Source organism: Phasianus colchicus, chromosome 9 (assembly GCF_987193195.1).
Source record: "Phasianus colchicus chromosome 9, bPhaCol1.hap1.1, whole genome shotgun sequence".
NCBI lineage: Eukaryota > Metazoa > Chordata > Aves > Galliformes > Phasianidae > Phasianus > Phasianus colchicus.
Genome location: NC_143444.1, coordinates 26,420,860 through 26,434,830, shown reverse-complemented (window position 1 = coordinate 26,434,830; position 13,971 = coordinate 26,420,860). Strand labels below are relative to the sequence as shown.

Here is a 13,971-nt window from a genome sequence, read left to right as displayed (position 1 = left end):
CAAGAAGTATTTTCAGTACTGCCTTGTGGAGTTCTTGTGTGAGGAAAGGGTCATACCTTATTTTATTTTTACAATTGCCTTTTGTAATGGAATATTTATATCAGTGTCAGAAAAAAAGCTTAAGAGAAACAGCAACCTGAACGTCTTGTCTTCTAGTTTATACTATGGAGGGCACTTAATTTTACCAGGGCAACAGATGAGCTTCAGGCACCAACATTCTTCACTTGAAGTGAGAAATTGAGTTCCAAGAGTAAATAAAAACAAGATTGAACGTTTAAATCCTCTGCTAGGCTTTTTGAACTTATATACTCATTAAATGTTTATTGGAGTGGTGGGATTACAAAGGATTTGGGTAGCTTCATCAACTGGTATATACTTAATCACTAAGTAAAACACTACATTTGATAGAGTGTTTCTCACGATGCCACACTCAATCCATCTTAATGAAAACCGCTTCAAACTGATTTAATTTGAGAGCACTTGGCAGCTTGAGTGCTCAGAGATCTCAGCCTTTTCGTGACAAAATCTCCATGCTGTCCAGAAGGTGCATTCTACAGTTGAGTACTGCAGTTAAACAGCCATCAGCAGGTTCTTAATGTGCGTTGCAGATACTTTTTCTCTCCAGTATACCCCATTGGATGTGAAGTGGAAGGCTTTTTTTGGGAACCATTTCAGTTTGAGTTATTTTAAGAAAATCAGTTTATGTCAGACCATGTATTTTTAAATACGGATCGTGTTAAAATTCTTTCACAAGAAATAGGGGTTTTTTCGGCTAAATTTTAATGTATCTTATTTTCAGGAGTTTGAAAGAATGTTAATTTGTAGCTGCATAAGAAAATGGTACTTGAAAGAGTTTGTAAAAAATTCAGATGTTTTCTGTAACCTGTGTTTTTGTTTAGCGTTCATTACTGTAACTCTTCTTTTTGAGTCATCTGAGTTAAGAGTAACTCATGCAATGGGGATCTCTTTTGTTTAATAGTCTCTAATGCCATGATAGAGCTTGTTCTAGATAGGAGAGATGATGTAAGGTCAAATGTAGCTCTATTTTAAAACTTGTATATACCTTTGACGCAAAAATACAGATACAGCTAAGCCAAGATACAGAGCTTTCCCTTTACCAACTGATCTCCTTGGTCCCTGACAATGAAATCCCCAGTTACCTCCTGCACTCTGATAGTTCTAAGGCTTATTTTGTACACATAGCACAAAAAATATTTTCATTGTTATTATTATTTTTTAACTGGGCCAGGAAGAGAGACAAAGCTTTATTAAACTAACGAGTTATTTTGTGAAATTCATTCTCTACTTATTGTGCCCATTTGGAAGAAGCATTTCTTAGTCATGTTAGTTTATGAAATACAAGCTTACTCTTGCTCAAGTAGCTATATCACCATAGAAAAAGCTAGAAGAGAAGCCTGAGATGAGATTTATAATGGATAATTTCAAACAAGATGTTTGCAGGAGGTTTTTTTTTTACAAGCGAAAGCAGCTTATGGGTGTGTTGTGTTCTAAAGCATCTGGAGTTTTATCATAACTTACAGTGGTGTTCTTATTAATACAAGATCTTGATCTCGCTGTTGAATCTCACTAACCTATTTACTTGGGTAATACTGAAGTATTTTTTTATATTGAATTTTGTTTACCTTTTCATTTTATAGGTGGTTGCTATTCTTTTGAGAAAGGATAAATACATCTGCTTTGCCTTTTCAATAGCTCTTATCTTTATATACCGCTGTCAGATCACCTCCTGCCCCTCTCTCAACCTTTCTGTCCACTGACTTTTAATAAATATGTGAAACATCTCTCTTAGCACAGATTGGTATTGTCACCTCAATATATACTCCTGCATACTGAAAATGAAGCGTGTTTTTCTTCTCTTTGAATTCTGTCTTCTAGGTTCAATTTAGTGGCAGAACCATTCCTCTCACATATGAGTACTTAATTTCCTGAATACCTAGAAGAAAGTATGCTCTTTCTGTGATTTGGCATGTTCAAATAAAACCTTTTTTTCCTTTCTTTTTTTTCTTCTTCTATTTTATTTTGGTTTTAGCTTGACTATTCCTTCATACAGAGTTTTCTGCAGTGTAATTTTTATCTGTGGTATTCAGAAAGATGTCCCTCATTATTTCAGCTAATGCTTACCATTAGGATGCTTGAAGTAGCCCCTCCTGAGGTTGTCTATGCTAAGAAAGCACCAGCCTCTGCACCTTAAATTCATTCATACTTTCCAGTCTAGCCTGATGTCTTTGTTAGCAGTTCTATCCTTTCATCCTTAAGTTAATTCTGAACTTGTGGATAATTACCATTTAGAAATTTTTGCTACAGCATACCAGCTTTGTAATCTCATTGTGTGCCTGCACACCCTTTATTCTGCTTCATTGTTCCTATCAGAAAGGTCAGTGCTGAGAATGGATATCTCTTCAACACTCTCTGTGCTTGATATTCAACTTTATTGAAATTGTCTGCCACACTTTACATTTTCTCCTCTTTCAAAGTTTATGATTTGTAGTTTGTTTTAGTTACTGCTTATTCTTTGCATTATGTAAGCTATCACTACGAGTTCAATTGATTGAAACAGAACAGTATAATAGGATTAAATAGTTGGAACGTGGATGTAGACTAAATCAGGCCTGAAATAAAACACACCTTTACCTGGGAGAGTGGTTAGCCACTTGAACAGCTTTCCCTGTTTAACGTGTGTTTTTCTTTACAGATAGTTTTACTGAAAGATAGAAAATTAAATTTGGAACTTATTTAGCAATGTCCTATGCCATGTATAATGCAAAAAAGACAAGATCCATCGACTAGAGGGATCATCTCAGTAGGAACATGTAGGGGTACAGTTCAGCTCTTCTGTCTTTACAGCACTAAAAGCTGTCTTCAGGAGGTTCTGTTCTGTTATGTGTAATATAGAGACAAGACCTCCCATAAATAAATCTCTGTCTGCCTTATTTCTGCTTTGATCCTTTCTCAAAGTAGAATGCATTTTAAGGTGTATTGCCTTGGCATTGCAGAAGGTTTGCATTTTGCTTAGGTAAAAAACTGGTGTTTGATAAAGTAGTGTTGCCCAAGAAAGCTGATCATGTCATCTCCAAGATCACCTTACATAGGTGAATCATCTGTACACTTTGAAGGCTTAAAGATGTGCAGATATGTCCGCTATTTTACTACATATAACCTGGAGGAAACTGGTTTTGCTGACCCTTATGGCAGTATTGCTGAAAAATAGATCTTTTGATGGCTTAAGTCTTAAAGTGCATCAGATATTTTGTACATAAAACCTTTTCAGTATGCCACACCTGAGGACTAACAATAACTTTTCACCCTGGGAAAAAAATCATGCTCTGCATGTAACACACAAGTCCCTGTATTTTCGAGAAACCCAACACAGAGCAGACTAGTGCTGCATTAATAGGCTTCTTTCCCAGAAGTCAGGACTGTTCAACACTTCAGTAAGCCCATTTTATTTGTATTGACTAACAAATTCCCTATTAGTCATCTCAAAATCTCAGAATTTAGGGGTTTTTTTTCAAAAATCAACAAAACCTCCTTACAAATATGTATTACCATGGGTTAAAAAAAAAAGCCTCCCTCCCTTCCAAAAATCAATTCCAAGCCTTTTGCAGTAACACATTTTCCAAGAACAAAATACCTTCCATCGAGATTTTTCAAAACAATGTTTCAGTGCTCTGTTCCTCCTGCTCCCACCTTTCATTTGTCCTAGCACTATGCCCAACCTTAACTTTTTGAACACATTATCATACACGAGTACAATCTTTATATATGATGGAGTTCTGTCTTTGCCTGACAAGATTTACTGATGTAACACAAATTACATTCACTTGTAAAGTAGCTCAGTGTAAACACCTATTGTGCATGTGCCTGTTTTGTTTACTAAAATTTGTCCCTAAATCTTTCAACCTAAAACTGTACATATTTTGAAACATTCAGTTGTATGGAATCTCATATTTAACAGTTTCATGGGGTTGTTTCTTTGGAACTAAAAGTGTTTCTCAAGAGCCTTTTTTTCTACCCGCTCCCCGTGAAAAGAGGAGAGCAAAGCCATCCGCTTACCACAAAGCAGTGCCACCACAAAGGAAAGATTAAGGGTTTAGAGAGAGGTCAATATGGGTTTTTCTCTAACTAAACACTTTCCTAAAGTTTCCTTGTGGAAAAAATAATGAAGTCATCTCAGAGTTTTTAAAGAATTTTTATTTCTTTTTCACCGTCTGCATTTGCTTGTCTTCTCAGCATGGATGTTTAATCTTTCTAGGCTTTGTGAATTGGTCCAAATGAATAAGTGGTGAGCTGTCTCTCTAGGAGCTAGAGGCTTATTCTAAGGCCCTAATCACTGAGTAAACACATCTTTGCCCTCCCTCTCTTACAAGTGCTATATAATAGTCGAGATTCTAGCACAGTAACCTGGATATTGCAGGGATCGACGCTTTGAAATGCAGAATGGCTGATCCTCAGAAACAGACAGTGCCTGATCTTCCCCTGCCTCTTTCTTCTTTTTAAATTAAATATCACCACAGAAGTGCTGTTTTATTGCTTGATATTGCGCATTAGTGCCCTGGATTTTCAAGTTTAGTTTCAGTCAACATTGTTGGCTGCTCTTGTATGGATCTCTGCATGTTGGGCTCATTAATGGCCCTTCTTGGCACATGTGTACTTGGTTCTGAAGAACATTTAAATTAAATCAGACAAACATTAATGCAAATTACTAATCCTTTTCCCAAAGTCTAATGTTGAAATGTATTCTTTTTTTTATAAACAGCCATTAGATTTTATCCAAAGCTAGTCTTTGAGGTTGTAGCTTTCAAGTTTTTTTAAAATAGGAAATCTGTCTCAAAATTGCCTCCCGTGTTTTGCCATATCTGTTTTACTTATAATGAAGAGCTTTCAAATGACCTTTAAATAAAAGTCTGGAAATACCATTCACTCGATGGCCTAAGAAAATATTTTCAAGTAAGATTTTAAAATATGGTGGTGGCTGTGAGTGGAACATTGTAGTTTTCTGCATGCTATTTTTAATTGATTGCTTACCACATATGAGATTGTGATCCTTTTCTATTTTATAGTTTTCTTATATTTTTCTAAATTTGCATTCATGTCTCGTGTATGCGTAGACTCCATTTCCAGAAAGTATCACAGGGACACAGCACAGCTGTATGCTGCTGCCTGCAACATTCAAACATTACTTGACGGGATTTCAGAAAAAGTAAGGCAAAGTTTTTCTGGTTTTGAGAGACACAAAGACCGTCTTCAGCATCTTGTCTTTATGACTTAGCAACTATGATGAGATACATCAGAGCTCAGAAGTGCAGAGTGGGATTCTCTCATTTGACCTGTTACCCATCTCTTGAGGTCATGGCTTGTGAGGAGCAGCTGTGGTCCCTTGGTTTGATCAGACCAGGGAAGAGGATATTCTGTGATTCTGAAGCTCTTCCTTTACTTGTCCTACATGCTTGCAGTGCTAGGACAGACTCCTTCCTCCTCAGCTCAGAGATGTAGCCAGCCAGACTGGTGTGTGGCCTTTTCACCACACATGGACTTACAAAGTAGGTGAGAGGTGGATGTGCTTTAGGCCTCCCCACACCATACGACTGCATGAAGAGCTGTCAAAACATCCAGCATGCAGCATCACAGGCCTTGGGACTGTGGGCAGTTCTGCAATTACTTGATTTCCTCCTTTGTTTGGCTACAGTTGGGATGATAATAATACACTGTCATTTTTTTTAAGGTTGTGTATAATTGTATTTGTTTAGAATCTTAGACTCTGCTGTGTTAAGGGGTGTATTCATTGCTCAGGGAATTGTTCCAAGTGTTATCTTTATTGGACAGCAAGCCAAAAAAGTTCACACATTTTTTAAGCTAAGTCTTTTAATGAAATTTTTGGTTTTGTATTGAAGTGTTGTTTTCCATGTTCAAAGTTTATATTGTGATACCTGAAATAAAAGTATTAGGAAGAGGGATGGACAGTTTGCCTTGAAATTTATTGGTTTTTTTTTAGTGTGTGCACTTGGAGGTATTCAGCACCTTCAGTAAATGCCATTGGGTGCACTGATGTGCAAATCTGCAGCAGTAATTTTATTTTACTAAACGGTGAGGAAATTTTCTCTGTTCAATCTTTTCTCATGTCTTTTCAGAGAAAGCTTCTTGCTATCTACCTCCACCATGATGAAAGCGTACTAACCAACGTCTTCTGCTCACAAATGCTGTGTGCTGAATCTATTGTCTCTTATCTGAGTCAGAACTTCATAACCTGGGCGTGGGACATGACAAAAGAAGCAAATAGAGCAAGGTAAGGCTCTTTGGACTGTAAGTGGAGAAGCTTATCTCTGTGTCACCTCTGTGTATCAAATGTCTTGTTGCTTGGTATTTATTTGAATTAAAAACTTACTTGTTCATAGGTGATCAGTGAAATCATGCTGTCTGATATGCATTGGGAATTGAGCCTTCCTTTTTTTCATTACAAATTAACTTATTCCTGAATAGGAAAAATAGTTCAATAAATCAGTTCCTTTTATTGTTTCAGAATTTATTCTGCAAACGTAGTGCTGGAGCCATTTCTTAAGCCTCTGTATTGTACTACTGCATATGTAGGACTGTCTGGGTACTGCTTTGGAATAACTACTTTTACTAGTGGAAGTCTTGCTTTGTGTAAAAATAACATTAATTTGGTAAATACATATTAACAACAGATTAGAAAAAGAAATTAAAGCTTACAAATCATACAGAATTTTTTGGAACTCCAAGTTGCTTCCAGAACATTCCATTGGTGGAGTTTGAATAAGTTTTAATACAAACTGTAAATGAAAAAGTTAACTCTATCTTAGGCCATCATGCTACTGCTGTACTGCATGTACTGCTGGAGCTAAAAAATCGTAGCTCACACTTCCTTCTCCTTCCTTCTACTTCTTTTTGGGTATTACCAACAAATTTTCATATCTTAATGCAGTTCTCTCCTTTAGTTATTTAGCAGTTGATCATGAACTGTTGAAAATGCCAATTTTATGACTATTTCTAGAAATTGGGCCTATCTGGTTTTCTGAGTTGGCTGCTGTTTCATCACCATTGCTTACATGGAAGGCTACTTGGGTAATGCTTCACGTATATTACTGTATTGTGATAATTATTCTATCATGGGAACAAAAGATGCAGCAGTCCTTTGGCCTGGGATGAAGAAGCAATTTTTTACACAATTCCAATAATGAATAATTAAAAGTATATCTTTGTTTATTTTCCTTGTGATTTGCTAGAAATTGGCTATTGCTGTGTAATATTCATGCATTCATATTCTTAAATATTTAAATTATAGCTAATATGTCTTTACATTAAGTTGGCAAGGGAGAACAGAACAATCTTCTTGTCTAACAGTATGCTTTATAAATGACTCTTATGATTCATAGGATTTCCTCATTAGATCTTCTGCGTTTTGTCGCTGTATGAATCTGTGATTATGATCCTAGTTTAATTTATTCTAGAGAAAGTTGAAGATTGTTGGAAAAAAAAACAAACAGGAAAGAGAAAGAGAGGAAGAAGAAACATCTAGAGTCTTTCATGGGCCCAAACACATAGACGGGAACTTGCTTAAGTCTTTTGGTATTGCCATTCATTGGCAGTAAGGAGCCTCCTCCTTTTCTTTTATCCCACAACTTGGTGTAGAAGGAAACACTATTTCTAAACCATCTGTAGTGGCTAAGTTCAGCTGACTACCTGCTGTTCTATTGTTTGGTTTCCTATTTAATTCTCTAGTTTCTTTTATTTTACAATGACAAAAAATTGCAGTGTAGTTTCTTTTGAAAAACTGTGTTTGAGGGTTTTTTTATGACTGACGATCAACAGCCATGTAATTGCTTTGTTGTGTTTTACTAAAGAAATCTATTAAGTAGCACAACTTTGATACACTAGTAATAAGAGTTTGCAGGTTACAGAGACACCTGTGGTGACCAAAGCGACAGAAGCTGCTTATTAGAAAGAGCCTGTACAGCTGTGTCCTATTAACTCCTTATGACACTTCTTAAAACAGAAAATAAAGGGCTTGTTTAAGTCTTTATAGCTGTTCTCAATGAACCTGGTCACCGATTGTGTAGTACGATAGGGTTTTTAAGCCTTTTTTTTTTTTTTTTTTTTTTGCTTTCTATTAACAACAGCAAGGAAACTGTCATATTAACAGTGAGGTCAAAAAATACTAAGGGGTGAACAAGGCAGGCTGGCTTGAATTGGAATAATTTAGCATTTGTGCTTAATATCACATCTTACTCCTGTGATTTCTTTAGAAGGGTGTATGATGCTGCTTCTGTCCCTCTTTGGAGAGTGCCAATGCACTGGAGGCATTCCCATAAATAAATATGTAGTACCTCTGTTTAATTACTACACTTCATTATGCAGAATAATGACAGTGCTCTCAGAGTACTCTGTTCTGTTTCCCTGCAAATATGGTTGCACGTAGCTTTGTTTGAAGGGTGAGAGAACAACAAGAGGAACTGTTGTTTTTTTTGTTTGTTTGTTTGTTTTTGTCTTCTGCAAATTAATGTAACCCAAAAGCTACTTACTGGTTCTGGTAGAGTGACTTTAGAGCCAAGCCAGTATGGGAAAGCAGGAGGGATCGGGTCAACTTTCTTTGTACTCATAATTAGCAGCACTTCAGTGTGAGTACTGAGATAGGTTTTCAGTCCTGTAGATGGACTTCTTTAGAAGTATTTATACTTCAGCTTTTTGAGACTCAAAAAGGAACAGAGTAAACTACAGATATAACTTTTACATTCTTCTTGTATTCCGTTCAAGTTGGGATGAACCTTGAGCTTAACAATTACTCTTTGGCTTGCCATGTGAAGATTTGCTACTGTGCCACTCTCAAGCAGCAGAAATGCAGGTAGAAGTAGCAGTAGTAGTGTCTGCAGTAGTAGTAGTGCCTGCCCATAGTAGCACTTTGGGCCAGGGTGCAGCAGTCTACCAGCTGCACTGAGGCATTGCATGGGCTGAGTACTGCCTTGAGTTTCCACAGAGTTTCTGGGAGAGCTCAGCTGCAGGGCCAGACACGAGCAGCTGTAGTTCTGGTATCCTAGGTCTTCAGAGAGTTGTCTAAACACCGTTATTAGGAAATAATTTTGTGTTGGTGTGTGTATAGTGGGCGTATGTGTGTATATATGTGTGCAAGCACATGTATAACTACTTTTGTTAATTCATTAATATATATTAACGTAATACATGTACTGGGTATAAATATATGTATAGAATGAATATTCATAAATACACGTATACCTACACCTGCACACATGCTTTTATGCTTGTACACAGAGCATTTACAAATATAGCTTATGCATAATATTAACAGGTTTCCAAGTACATGTTTGCTGAGTAAAGCAATGCCCAAAACATAAAACAGCACCTCAGCTGTCGGTAGCAGCTTTTCAGCTTTTGCTATCTTTGCCCTTGGGTACCGTATTTCAAGCTGTTGCCAACTTTTCTCAGCTCTGATGACAGGTGCTTGTTAGTTTTAATGTTCAAATGATAGTCTTTCATTTTGCTTAAGCTTAGGAAAGAGTTAATTGACCAAAGTGCTTCTCAGCAGCATGTTGTCTTCACCTGCAATTTCCGTCATCAGGTAATTAGCCATATTCACAGCTGCTGACCCTTGATATTAACCTACTGAATGATGCATGCCTGGATGAAGACCAGTTGACCATACTGCTCTAGCTCCCCAATCCTATTAGATCCTTCAGGAAATATATTGCAGATGTGGGGTCTGACAGTGCAGGACTTGGTGAGTTAATTTCTCACTGCCTCCTGACGAGTGGCTGTAGATATGTTGCTTGCAAAACTGTTGACTTGTTCTTTGGGTATCAAATCCTTAACAGGTTTCACAGAACAGTGTGAAAACCTTATCTAGTGTATTTTGTAATATTTAATTTACTTTAATAGCAATACGGTGTGAGTCCATAAAAAGAGGTCAAAAGTCTAATTAATGTTTTAAAAATAAAGGCTCGCAAGCACCAGGCGAGTTTGTTATTTTCTGTATGGTTTGTTTTGAGGAGGAAGAGGAAAGAAGGTGAGGAGGGAACCCTTCTGTTCCATGATTACATCCCACCCGCTCATTTTCTCCTTTTCTCCTTTGCTTTTGATTTTAGTGGCGGTCTTAACAGAATGTCAAGATCAATTTGCAGCATGGTTTAACTCAAGGTTTGCATTCTGCCAACAGCAATTGTCCTAACGAACAATGCCGTGTGTTCTTGTAACTTCAGAAGCTTTTAGAAGGCTCATGGCAAGGGCAGCATCTAATGACTTTATTAGTGTAGGGTTTCAAAATGGGCTCAGTAATTGTTCACATCTCTTTGTCATCTAGTCATAATTACTGCATAGTATTGTTCAGGGTTGCACTTGTGAATAGTTTCCTAATAGCACTGAAACGAAGAAAAAAGGAAAAGGATAAAAGGTGATTGTCTCTTTAGACAGAGAACAAAACAACCTGTATATAGATGATGGTTAAACTGTTTATTATATGCCCACTAGAAAAAGTAAACTATCCTTCTTTAAATATTTATATACTTCAAGGTAATTCTATGGTAATAATCTAAAAATGCCCAAATTTGGAAAACTACAAGGCAGTATAGAATATAGAATGCATTTTAATTTGATTGTGATTAGGAAGATATGGACATCTCCATAACATTCAGTTATAAATAGGAAGTGGTCTCTCTGTTTATTTAATTGAAGTTTCTACTGTGTCATTTTATGAACTTTAATGCTTTAAGGTCATCTGAAAAAAATTACTGAAACTCCAGAAACTATGGATACATTTGCAAGTGTATATTTTAAGTTCCCATTATAAAAACAAATCCTAAAGCAAGTTCTATCCTGCTGCATTCAAACCGTGGTGCGTTGTACTTCTTGAACAGAAAATGGAAGGAATCAACTTCTCTGCCATCCTGTGTAAGAAATGCAGGCAGAAGAATGTGTAGGCAAGGCAGACCTGTTGAGCTGCCTTGAGATGGAAGAAAGAACTCATTCACAGGTCCGTTTAAACACAGGATTCCACAATTGTGCCAGTGAAGTCTAATGCCAGGTGGCATGGGAGCTCTAGAGAAACTGAGCTGTGTCTATGAGGGTGCCTAAAATAACCATCAGAAGAAGTCATTCAGCTGGCATAGTCAGAATTATTATTAAAATACAGCTGGAAGGTATGGCTGAATCTCCTTGGTACTGCAGAGCTCCTGGTGGGGACAAAGCTCTTTGCAGAAGTGTGGGTATCTGTCCTCCTTGGGTTAAAATGATTCTGCTTTGAGTTCTCTGCTCTCCTCTTTGTTACCACTCTGACTGTCAGCAGGTTTCAGAGAGCTGCAGATAATTGTGTTTAGTCCATACCTGGCCAGAAGGCTCAAGTGTACTGCATCATTCCTGACCCATGGCTGTCAGATCTCATCTTTGATGTGAGGGAGATTTCTCAGCAGCTCTTCTTGACTAGTTCCAGTACTTGGCTTTCACTGCCTTCAGACAGTTCTCACTAATATTAAACCTGAGTTTATCTTACAACAATCAGTGACAATTAAATCTTGGTACACTCTGGTTTTTACTGGTGTACTGTGCCTAAAACTGCTTTCTTAGTACTAAGTACAGAAAGAGGATTATTTCATGTTGTGCAAACCATGCTTCTGATTATTCACACCAGTGTCTTCTTCACATCATTAATTTTCTTGAATCTACTTGATTCTTACTCTGTATTTGTGGAGCTCTTTTGCTTAGAGAGTTTCAGTGGCTGTGTTGAACTGCATTTATCACGTTGTTTCTCTGATTTTTGATGATTATTCTTTTACAGATTCCTAGTGTGCTTGTAGCTTCTCCCACTTCACTACCATATATAAACTCTGTTTTTAAGTAGGTTAATGGTAGAGCTAACTAACAGTCTTAGATATTCCTTAGCAAATCATGTTATGTGTTTTTCTTTATAACAGATTGACAGAAACAACCACTGAAAGGCAAATGCATCCTTAGGTTTCCATTTTTAGCACAGCATTTGAGCAAGGGATGCAGATACATTTCATTTATACTTTTACCAGTAATTTTTCCTGGTGTCACTGATACCTGAAAGGATGGATTAATGAGTTTCTAGCTAGATGTATTTTAGACTGGACAGGGTTATAAGGTATTTATCTAATCTGTGTGAACCTGGCAGGACGAAATTAGATCTTCCACGCTGTATGAAGAGTTAGATAATCCACTCATCTAAGCTTTACTTTTGCATAAAGAAAAAGTGGATAAAATCATGTTTTTTACATCTGAATCCCTGGGTATTTTGCTTATGGATACTAAAGAAAACATCCACACCATTTGATTCAGGCTGCTTTGTAAATCTTTAGACCATACCTTGTGTCTGTTGCTTATCATCGTTTGTATTTGAGACAACAGCTGTGACCCCTGCAGTGTGGGTAAGACATTAACTCTGTATCATAACAACTGATAGCAAGCTTATTTAAATATACCATTTCCTGATCTCAACTTTAACTTTTTTTTAAAATGTAAATACCTTATACAAAAATGTTATTTTTACATTAACATTTTAATGAGTTTTATGTTGATTTTGCACAGCATGTAATTATTATTAAAAATAATCAGGAACATTGCATGTTTAATATTCATCATTGTTTTCCTCATGCTCAAAAAAAAAGAAATCTCGGCTTTTTCACAGCCATTTCTGAAGTTTTGAAGTTTCTAAAAAGTAAGGTTAGACTTGGGAAGGACCTGCCTGTAAATAAAGCCCACTTTTTCCACCCAGTGTCATCTGAGTTGTGGGCTGAACATAATTTCAGACTGTCAGGGAATAAACGTTTTGGAAGAAGTTACCATCACTGTAAAGAAGTCTTTCCTCATGTTTGTATGGTGTTTGTATGGTGTTCAGTTTGTGCCCATTGCCTTTTGGCCCATCTCTGGGCACCACCCATAACAGCCTGGCCACATTCACTTGATTCCTACCCATTAAGGTATTTATAAGTCTCACTGAGATCAAAAGCTTCCCAGAGATCAAAAAGTCTCAAGGTCTGAGATAACACTTTGGACAACGAGCACTTTGGGCAAAAGTGGCCACTTTTATTTTTAAAAATTAAAGCTGCATGTTCTCATAAGAACCACATTATTGCCAAATCCATGTGTTTGCAAAGCTCTATGCAACATATCCATGATCAGGAGCTACTATAGACCATAGACTGGAGATGTAACAAATGTTCCCTTTGCTTTTGGGGCTCAGTAATATTTAAAGCTTTTTTCAGTGGATATCTGAAGCTGTTATTTTTCTGTAGTTGTCACTCTAGAAGCTTTTTTAAAGTAATAAATTGCATTTTATGATGGAATTACATGAAAATGTAATGCCAGGAGTATATTTCAGTATTATTTGTTCTATTAGCTGTTAGAAAAGGATCTTATCTGGGAAACTTTAGTACAAGATGTAAGAAGCATCAGAGCTCTCTTGCAGGCTGTCACAAATTGTTTTGGTCCTATTCACATATTTCTGAAGATAGTAAATATTAGTACAAAGTAGATTTTTTGCTAGATATGAATATGGGAAGAAGTAAAAAGGTCAGCAATTACAGAATCGGGAAAGGCTGAAAAGAAAAAAAAAAAAAGGCAAAATTAATTAAGTAGTTGCAAAATCTATTAAAAGGTCAAATGGAAAGGTGGTCATGAATGAAAGTTCCGTTCCTACCCACGTAGTAAACAGAAAGGAAGAGATGTTATGAGCTCAGCACTCACACAGTACTGCCCTGCTACAGGCAGGTGTGTGTGAGTGATCCCTGCTGAACAGGAGTCATGCAGTGCAGGTGCTGGAGGTTGCTGGTGGTATCTCTTCATTCAGCTTTACATCTCCAAACTACTCTTATTGGCTTTCCTATGTTTTACTTCAATGGGCACGTGGGGTCATATCTGCCAGTGACGTTTATGGCTTTGAAGTACTTGCTGGCTACCCCTGCTTGTGGT

General features: G+C 36.9%; 1 protein-coding gene across 2 annotated transcripts in view; it reads left to right on the top strand.

Annotated features, from left to right (window-relative positions):
* The window catches only part of FAF1 (Fas associated factor 1), a 144,600-nt gene that overhangs the window by 94,571 nt on the left and 36,058 nt on the right, over nt 1–13,971 (top strand). For both annotated transcript variants that reach the window (XM_090146655.1, XM_031602222.2), the window contains one exon: nt 6,150–6,304. In XM_090146655.1, the coding sequence (XP_090002781.1) occupies nt 6,150–6,304 (155 nt within the window). The remainder of the gene's footprint in view (nt 1–6,149; nt 6,305–13,971) is intronic.